Raw genomic sequence first — 10,328 nt, 5'->3', positions numbered from 1 at the left:
ATCCAAACATACCTGAATCTGTATCTATCTGTCGACTCTTCAAGGATATAAAACAAGAAATTTCTTTCATTGTTTAAGCCAGCTACAGTTGTAGCTCTAACACTTATTTTAAAAAGAAGAAAAAAAAGAAAGAAGGAGGAGGAAGAGGAGAAGGAGGAGAATTAATACAAGTGGGGAACTACAATCTGGTATGTGTCCAAAAGTCTAAGGTAACATAACTAGGTTCCGTTACTATTTCTCAGCTCTGGGTTTCACACTTTTTATCATGGGTTTGTCTGAACTGACCCATTTTGAGGCAAGATCAGTCTTACTTCCATAATCCTCAAACAGAACATTGCCGCTTAGGTTAAACTGAGACTCCAGCAATGCTTACTTGGGTATTCTGAAGAAAATGTCCAAAAGGACACCCCCTCTAATTCTCAAGTCCTCCATGAGAAGAGTGATTCATTCTTCCACACAGAAATGAAATTGTTGAAGTGTTCTTTCTCAATGTTTTAGAACAACATACCCCAAATGCATTATAGAGTTTAATTTAGAAATTAACCCTTTAGGGGCACCTGGGTGGCTCAGACAGTTAAGCGGCCAGCTTCAGCTCAGGTCATGATCTTGCGGTTCGAGGGTTCTAGCCCTGAGTCGGGCTCTGTGCTGACAGTTTGGAGCCTGGATCCCACTTCGGATTCTGTGTCTCCCTCTCTCTCTGCCCCTGCCCCTCTTGTACTCTATCTCTCTCCCAAAAATAAATAAACATTAAAAAAAATTTTTTTTAAGAAATTAGCCATTTAAAATGGTTCTTGAGCCAATTGTTTAAATTGGCTTGTGAAAATATGCTTTGTAATGAAAATGTCTATAGATGCTGGACTTTGCCTGGTGTTATAGTTTGAATTACTGTTCAACACATATCCTCTCTGGTGACTCTTCCACTATGGGCAGAGTTGAGGTTGGCCATGTGACCAGTTTTGGCCGACAGAATTCTAGTGGACATGAGATGGGGTGCCTGGGTGGCTTAGTCGGTTAAGCGTCCGACTTCGGCTCAGGTCATGATCTCATGGGTCTTGGGTTTGAGCCCCACGTTGGGCTCTGTGTTGACGGCTAGCTCAGGCTGGAGCCTGCTTCAGATTCTGTATCTCCCTCTCTCTCTGACTCTCCCCTGCTCATGCTGTGTCTCTCTCTCTCTCTCAGAAATAAATAAAACATTAAAAAGAAAAAAGAATTTTAGTGAACATGAGGCAAGAGGACTTAAGTGTTGTTCTGTGGCTTGGCTTGGGTTTTGAGCTGCAGGGATAAATCGTAAGAAAAGTGTGACTCTGGTAACCACTTCCACTTCAGCCTGGGCTTCAGAAAAACAATACACGTGGAGAAGATCTAATGAAACTCACAAGCTGGAGTCAAACTGAACAATCTATAGCCTGAAGTAAAGCCATTTTGGCCAAGTCAAGCCCAGATCAGTCAAACCACAGGCAGCTATAACATAAAAATAAAACAGTTATTATCAGTCATTAAGTTGAGGATGATTTGTTGTACAGAATTATAGTGTCAATAGTTGATTACTACACTTTGTGTAACCTAATTGCTGTGCTTTATGTACCACTGTATAGTCATACAACCAATAGAACTTGAGAGAGATGAGATGCGTGAGAAGGTAAGTGCTTAATTTAGAATATTATCATTGAAAATTAGCCCTGAACAGAATCTTAGACACAATCAATCTTAGCAAATAATCCCTATTCCCAATTTACATTGAGGCTTAGAGGATGAAGCAACATACCTCAAGTCACATGGCTAAAATGACATAGAGCCAGCACTAAACAAAGGAATTTTTACTTCCAGCCTCACAGTCTTCCCATAATACCACCATACCCTCTCTTTGGTATTTAGAGACTAATTAATACTCTACTTCAATGTCTCACTCTTCTCTTATTGGTAATGCTGGTTCTGTTTTCCCCTGGTATTCTTCTAAGGATTACCTTATAGCAAAATACAGAACATGAGAAAAAGTAACCATACTGGGCATATTTGCAAAGGTTTTCACTACTAGAGGAGGGAGGAAATGCCAATTTATCTACTCTGTGTTCTCTGATGTGGATAGAATGCCTTTGGCCAAGACTGCTTCCATTTCCCTGGAAGGCTGTATTCTGGAAGGCTGAGTTTAATTTGGTAGGTTTTTTTTTTTTAACATCTATGCTAATAATTGTTTTAGAGAACACATTCTTATTCCCGTGTTGTTTGAATGCGTTCTGTCAGAGGCATTATAAAAATCTCTATAGCAAAATGAATTGAAACCTTATAGATTGTTTACCCCAGAAGTCACACTCAGATGGCTCTATGGGCTAGGTCAGGAATGTAAAGCACATGAATCGAAAGGCTAGGAGAGGATTCTGGCAAAGTTGGCAGTTCAGGCCCTGTTACATTGTAGGGGAGGGGTCTTGGAGAAGGATAGCTACTAAATCTAAGTAATTGTGACCATGTTGTCAAATCTTTGATTATTGCAAAAGAAGGAAATTTTGGAAATTTTTTAAAATGGTAAATGATCAACTTTTAAAAGATGTTGACTTTTTAAATAGGTGATCCATATAAAACATTCTCATGAACTGAATGATACTAGCATAAATTAATGTGTCTTGGAATGTGCTATTAGAAAGTAATAATACTGCTCTTAAGTCTGATATGAATTAAAATATCCTGAGAATTTTAAAAGAGAAAATAAATCTATAAAAGCCACCAGGTATTGTTTTTAGTATTTCTAGAAATACATTTCTATGTTGTACTTTTTGGTTCAATCTTTCTAGTGTAATAAGAAGATAAAATGGATATTGAATGATGAATTTCCTAAAAATAGACAATACCATGTTTCTAAAACCATAAAAACATAAAATATTTTCACAAGGCATAGAAATCAAGATATCCAAGAGCACAGTCATCAATTTATAGCTATTCTTCTGGCATATTAAATAACATTATACATCAATTTCTCTTCTTGGGCAAGGCCACCCAAATCAATACTAAATAGTGTATAATTACCCAGAGAACTCGGTCTAAGTAAAGACTTTCTAGAATCAGATGTTTCTTTGCAATGACAGAGTTAGCCTTAAAAAACTAGTATATACATTTTCACATTTGAACTTTTATTTTACTCATAACATTTTTATCCTCTTAAATTCAGTTTATATTTGCTAACAAGCTATGTCTTTTGTTATCTCTCTATGTTACTTCTACATTATTTAAGGAGTCCAACAAAACATTTTCCTGTTAAAGATAATTTCCATAATCATTTCAAAAGTGAATTAAAGGAGATTTACTGTATTTTTTAAGACCATGAAAAAGGAAAGAGAAATAACACAAGGTAGAGAATTCATGAATAGGTAATCACTTTCTACAGACAATAAGCAATGTTCCAATAAGCCCTGAGAAATAACTAATTAATTTTCCAAGTGAGCAAACATTATTTTGTAGCCCTGTAGACCAAAAGAGGAATCCAGAGATAGTGAATAGAAATGTGTTCATAATGTTCAAAAGAAGATTAAAAGGGTTCTTGGTCCTTATTGTTTAGCTACTTCAAATCCTATCAAAATAATAGAACCTGAATTAACACAAAAAATTTTTTACAGTCTTGGAAAATAAGGAAGCAATGAGTAGCTTTTATTTATGAATAGTCAATTGGTTTGAATAAATTTGATGGTTTGTTGATGAAGTTATAAAATGAAGACAACCCAAAACACTCTAAATTCAATGCTTTGCTGATAATAAAGTCTCATGAGTCCTCCTCACTATATTAATTTAAGATGGCTTAGGTAACTAAAGTCACCTGAGACTGCAACTGAAGGAAAAACAGAGATAGGTCATTTAAGGAAAAGGCATAAGGCAATAAAAGCTCTAGAAACTGGAGGATGGACCAAAAAAAACCCAATAATTTAGAAAGAGTGGGTGTATACTAAGGAATGAATTAAAAATTTCCAAATACCTGAATCTTGAGTTATTGCAAATATGAGAGTGTAGATAAACACCACTAGGAAATGAGGTGAGACCTTGGCAAATAAAAATCATCTGGAGAAAATTTTTTAAAAGCTTGATCAACGTTGAACCCAAAATTTGGTAGAAACCTTTACAGTGGTAACAATACTTCAGAAATCCTGAGTATTGGCTGGGGTGGAAGGAACTGGGAGGGTAGGGTCTTTAGGAGAAATCTACTTGAAGGGATTGGTAATACAGTATGATAGTAAAGAATTGTGGCACCCAGTGAAATTAATTTTACTGCACTTAAAATACTCAGAATGAATATAACAGTAATGACAAAACTCAACTGATATTTAATATGGCTGAATTTTAAATTGCACCTTCTGTTGTACATGTCTATTTCCTTTCAGATTATACCCCACCAAACTGAAATCAACAGAAACTTAAGATCTTTTCCCTAATGGACTAAAGAATATTCAGGGGCGCCTGGGTGGCTTAGTCGGTTAAGCGTCTGACTTTCGCTTAGGTCATGATCCAGCGGTTCGTGGGTTCGAGCCCCGCGTCGGGCTCTGTGCTGACTGCCGGCTCAGAGCCTGGAGCCTGTTTCAGTCTGTGACTCCCTCTCTTTCTGACCCTCCCCTGCTTACGCTGTCTCTCTCTCTCTCCTAGAAATAAATAAAACATTTAAAAAAAAAAGAATATTCAAAGATCCAGCAGCCTCTCCTAGTGCTGCTTCTGATTTTTCCTTTCCTCTTCAGTGATGGGTTTTCTTTGACCTGAAGCTCCCCAGGCCCAAAGTTCTCCTTGAAAATATATCTGAATAGAAGGGTCCTAGTCATACCTTAGGTGATTTGGGTTCTTTTAATCATATATAGGTCTGTTGATTTATAGTTATGAACCCATATAATGGGCATATTCTGGTGTTTGTAGGGCAATGTCTTCAAAGAGACTCTATGGGATATGTTGCATATTTGAACTGGAATCAAACTTTTTTTTTCTGTAGATGCAGTAGTATCTTAAATGGTAAGAACCTCAACATACTGATGGTTTTCATGTCTGGTACGGAGTGTCAGCCAGTTTGTGTTAGTTATTCTTTCCTCAAATCCATAAAACTAGCAAATAAGAGACTCTTGGTGTGTGTGGGAGGGTATAAAAATAAATAAGCCCACTGGCCACCACAATGTAATAAAAAAGTATCACTGTCCTTAACATCTCTCAAGCTATTGATTCTTTCTATATCATAGTCTCCTTTGGCAACTCTTTGAAATTACAATTTGTCTTTTGGTCCTGGAGGGCCTCTAATCCAACTGTGTGCTTTTACAGATAAGGAGATAAAGACTTTGCAGGGTACAGTGGTTTAGCCCAAGTGGCATTGTCAGTAACTGCAGAGACTGCAAGAGAGTTCCTGCCAACTGGGCTCTATTTTAGTCCTTGAAACATTCTGCTACCATTTCTCTCTTCTGTTCACCTTTTTGCTCCAAAGTTACTGTTGGTATTCAAACAAACAAACAAACAAACAAAACAAAACAAAACAAAATTTTAAAAAGGAGCCTAGAAATAATTACCTTAAAAAAGCTAGGTGTGTATGCACATGGATGTGTATTTGTATTTCAAATAACAATTCAATATATCAGTATATTTCCTCCACTTGCATACATTATTATGCATTTAAAATTGAGCATTTACATCACGAAAAGATTTCCATTGTCAATTGCTATGCTGTTCTGACAATATTATGATGAACTGTATTCTATGTAAAACACTAAAAATGTCTTATTTTAATCAGTCATCTGGGTTTTATTTAGCCTGTACCCAATTTTACATGATTTTAATTATTGAAAATTCAAATACATAAGATTCAACATTTACTAGCATTTCATCTTTGGAATTTATTTAGGAAATGAAGTATTGCTTTGTGGTTTCAGAAAAAATTAATAAATAAATCTGAATAGATGGTAATTTCATGTTCATTTCAGAGGGATTTAGCTACATTAGCAGTGCTATTTCCCAACACCCATAATCTTCTAAATTGACTTATTTGATGCTCTTCAGATCTATTTTTCTTAAGACTTAGATTTTTATCTCTGTTGCTGCTTTTGAAATGCTCTCTATGATTGTGAATCTATCTAATGTAATTTTCACATTTGGTGTCATTTTTTCCCAAATGACAATACAGGGCAGGAAGAATCATTTGGCATTTCTTCATACCAGTCTAGCAGTTTGATTCAAAATATGGGTGAAATATAAGGAAAACAGAGAAAGAGTTGAAGATCTCTTAGTAAGAAAACCTTGTGTTAAAATCAAACAGATGGACTGTGAGAGGTAAGCTGTGGAGTAGGATAGGGGGATAAAAAAAAAATCACAGCAGAAATGAGCCTCTGAGCAGTAAAGAACTGAGGAACCCAGAGCAGCTCTGTTCCCTTTTATTAATACTTTCTCGGAAACCTTGTCTCCACTTTGGCCCCTTTCATCTTCAGTCTGTGTGCTAGCACCTTCTCAGCACCTCACTTAGCGTTTCTTAAAGGAGTTCAAGTACTACCACTGCTAATGCTAATACTAATCACATACAGATTTCAAAATTTTCAATAACGTCTGTATTTTTATTTGGCAATGTTTGAAAGGGCTCTGGGGGAGCCCACTATGTCAGGATAAAGGATCTGCTCTGAAGACAGTGTATCCTATGGCATTGTGCATATTCATTTCTTTCAATAGTGTTTTTCTTGGGTTCAAGCTAAGTTGAAAAGGGGGAAGTCTGTTAAAAATAAAACGTGTGTGTGTGTGTGTGTGTGTGTGTGTGTGTAAAATGTGTCAACATTATTCTCTCCTTGTCTCTTGCACACATGTAATTAAGCCTCTAGGAAAAAAGTCTCACCTCTTATCCAGGTGAAGCAGAATTTTGAACTTTGGAGCAAAATGATAGTGGGGATCAGTGTACATCCTCTATAACTCAACAATATTTGAGGTGCCTTTAAACAATTGCCCTGATTTCGGGGCAGACATCTCACCCCTGCTTCCTCTCACTGGGACAGGAAGAAGTCAGTGTAAGCCATTAGTAGTCTGGGAGTGTACTTTTCTTAACTGGATAATTTCGTTGACCCGCTGTCACTTGGCCTGAATTCGCCCCAGTTGAGAATGCCCAACTGGAGTCTTGGCCCAGCGCCTAGGATTGGTGGCTATACTTTCCCAGATGTACACCCTCGCCATCCTTGTGCAAAACTGAATGTTCCCAAGTCTGAGAACATACCTCCAGGTATGTCGATCCCGGCCGCGCCTCTCTAGAAGGCGGTCTCTGCAGAGCAACCCAGACTCTCCGGAGGAATCTCATCAAATCACAGTTGCCGACGGGAGTGAGTTTGATCTCCTGCTAGGCTTCCCAGCTGCTTAGTTCCAGACAAGCCCGGAGCATACAAAAATATAAATAAATAAATAAATACATACATACATACATACATACATACATACATACATACATACTAGTACCCATGAGTCACCTCAAGAAGCCTGCTTTCCCCAACCTTCCCCGTGCAAGAAAGAGGAGTAATCCTCCCCGGGATTTGCCCGAAGTGGCGAGGGGAGGGTTAACATTTGCTTTGTTATTGAGCGAGAGAAGCAAGTATGCCTTGAGAGAGAGAGAGAGGAAGAGAGAGTTGTTTTGCAGCCGAATACTAGCAGGGGAGAGGAATAGGGAGAGGCCGGTGCCCCAGCTCCCCTCGGGGCCTCAGGGGCGGCACACGCCGTAGTTCCCTTCCAGAGCCTTACAGATTTCCACAAACAATGACATCACTCCGGCGCTGCCGACCAGATTACAGCTAGGGGGATTTTCCTGGGAGCTAGGCGGGCCTGGGTGGAGAGATGGAGGAGCTCTCCAGGGTTCTGAAAGGGGCGGGGGCGCGGGCTNCTTCACGGCTTCCCCGCCAGCCAGATGCTGGAGGAGAACACACATTAATTTGCTGCTTTCCGAGCCCCCTAATCAGTCTCTTTCTCTACACAAAGATTTTTTTAAAAAACAAACAAAAAAACTATATATATATATTTTTATTTGCACCTTTGCTCCGAGTCCCCCGCTCCACCTGCCTGCGCGCCTCCTAGCACCACTTTTCACTCCTAAGAAAGATGAAAGGTGGCTGTGTCTCCCAGTGGAAGGCGGCCGCCGGGCTCCTCTTCTGTGTCATGGTTTTTGCATCTGCCGAGAGACCGGTCTTCACGAATCATTTTCTTGTGGAGTTGCATAAAGGAGGAGAGGAAGAAGCTCGTCAAGTTGCTGCAGAACACGGCTTTGGAGTCCGAAAGGTAAGATCTCCCTTGCATTTCGCATGTTGTTTCAAAACGGGGGCAGCCCTGCGCAATCTCATTGCAGATTTGCAAGTTTTCTTTCTCATGCGATGCAGATATTCTGCCATGGGCTCTTTAACACGACATTGCCTCCGGTGATCTTTCACGGGTTATGTAATTAAAATGTCCTTCAAATTGTACTAGTAAGGTCATAAAAATAATTTATTGCTCTTTGACTTGGTGGCGAAAAGAAGATAACACCTTTCTAACAATGCCTTGCGCCCGGGCTGCTGTCCGAGGTACCAAGTTCTCAAGGCTGCGTGGGGATGGGGGAGTGAAGTGCTGAACATCTGGGCTTGACGTTAGCAGTCTTTGCCAGGGATGTATCCCCCGCCCCCATCCCCTGGAGAAAGAGTAGTTTCCAAGGGACAAGGCTAAAAGCTTGGACATTGCAATTCACCTCCGAGCTTTTCAGACTCCGCGCTAGGAGGACTTCCCTCCCGGTGACTTCGGCCCTTGTTCCTTAACAGCTCTCTGGCTCCAGGGGACTTGGAGACCTGAACTGGGTTTTCTTTACAAAATCGGGGTGGAACTTCTCGCCCTTGCCCCTGCCCACGAGCGCCCGGTCCCGAAGCGTATTCCTAGTTTTCTCTCTGATTCTCAACTCACAGCTTTAGAAGCTGAAAGGTAGATTTTTAGAGGAATTCCCATGGAGAAGTTGGGGTGTCTCTCCTGGTGTGTGGGCGGCCAGCATGGCTTTCCCACGAGTGCGCGGGGATCCTCATTCCAAGAAGTTGTCAGAGTTCAACTGTTCGGGCAGCTGGATAAGGCTCCCAACCTAAGACGTCTTGGGACTCCTTTTGTGACTCCAGGGTACCCATTCTGGGAGGCAGCGGAGAGCAGAGTGCTGGGTGGGGGGCCGTGGCTTACCTACTTGTCCTTCTTACGAAATATCTTGTCAGAAATCGCAAATGTCCTTAGGAGACCTGGCGAGAGGTGGGGTGGAGTGAGGGTGCACGGAGAAACCGGACAAGGGGAGCGTGGAAGACGTAGGGATGCGATTTGGCAACCAGAGGGCCGGGTGGAGGTCTGTGGGATTCGGGGCCCTATCTTCTCCCCCCTGATTCCGGCAGAGGGGCTGGAGAGGAGCGGTGGGTGCTGTCTTTTGTTGTTTTTGCCTCTCAAGGGCAGCGCGAACTAGGTCTCCTATCAGTCCCTCTGTCCGGACTTGCCATGCCTCCCGTCTCCCTCCCAGCCGCGGCTCCCTCACGAGCAGCTGGCTCTCCCTCCCCGGTAGGGCGTTGGCAGAAGCGATTTCGACTCCCGGTGGGTTTCGCCGCAAGTAAGACTGGTCTGGGAGGAGAAGCCCGCCGGGTCTACCAGTGGCGCGCGGGCGGGACTTGTTGCTTCCGGGAAGCGTGGGTGGAGCAGGGGAGAGAAGATGCGAGCTGAGGGAGTAGCCGGCTGTGGTTCTGGCCCAGGGTCTGGGGCTGTTTCAAGAGTTTGTGTCTATTTCAACACAATAAACAAACAAACAAACAAACCTTTCTTCCTTCCCACCCCATGCCCCTAACTTGTTAGGAGGCAAGATTCAGGACCCAGGAGCCATAAATATAACAGTGATTGTAACCGTGATTATTATTACCTTACAACAATGGGGCACCCTTGTGTGCTGGAGTCCTTACACATCTTCTTATTTAATATGCTCAACCACTCTGAGGAAGCTACTATTATTAAGTTCATGGTACTGATAAGGACATTGGTTCAGATCATGGCCCAAGGTAAAAACAACCAGATCTGGATTTAAACCCAGATCTTTCAGAAAGAAACTCATGCTCTTTACCTTTTAGTACATATCAAACAGGCTAAGTGTTCTGCAAAATGCGTTGAGCTTTGAGGTGTGCTGAAAAGGGATATGGCATCAAGCTTTTTAGTTTTTGACTCTAAAGGGACTGCAGCTGATGCAGGAATACCTGCTAATCTCTCCCCATACCATGCATCTTTTCATAGTGAAGGCAGACTATTGCTACCTTCTCTTTACTTCCTTTTTGGACAATAATGTCCTTTAGGATCTTAGCAACTTAAGCAAATCCAAGTGTAGCTAA

General features: G+C 41.2%; 1 protein-coding gene across 2 annotated transcripts in view; it reads left to right on the top strand.

The window, feature by feature from the left end:
* Nucleotides 1-7,989: 7,989 nt before the first annotated feature.
* Nucleotides 7,990-10,328, top strand: part of PCSK2 (proprotein convertase subtilisin/kexin type 2) — a 279,018-nt gene continuing 276,679 nt past the window's right edge. For both annotated transcript variants that reach the window (XR_013331600.1, XM_077750148.1), the window contains exon 1: nt 7,990-8,241. Coding sequence is in view for 1 of the 2 variants with exons in the window: in XM_077750148.1 (XP_077606274.1) it covers nt 8,065-8,241 (177 nt within the window). In the remaining variant the exon portion in view is untranslated. The remainder of the gene's footprint in view (nt 8,242-10,328) is intronic.

This window comes from Crocuta crocuta, unplaced genomic scaffold, assembly GCF_008692635.1.
Source record: "Crocuta crocuta isolate KB4526 unplaced genomic scaffold, BGI_CrCroc_1.0 scaffold209, whole genome shotgun sequence".
Classification (NCBI taxonomy): Eukaryota; Metazoa; Chordata; class Mammalia; order Carnivora; family Hyaenidae; genus Crocuta; species Crocuta crocuta.
The sequence above is the reverse complement of the archived record's forward strand: the minus strand, read 5'-3'. Positions and strand labels throughout refer to the sequence as shown.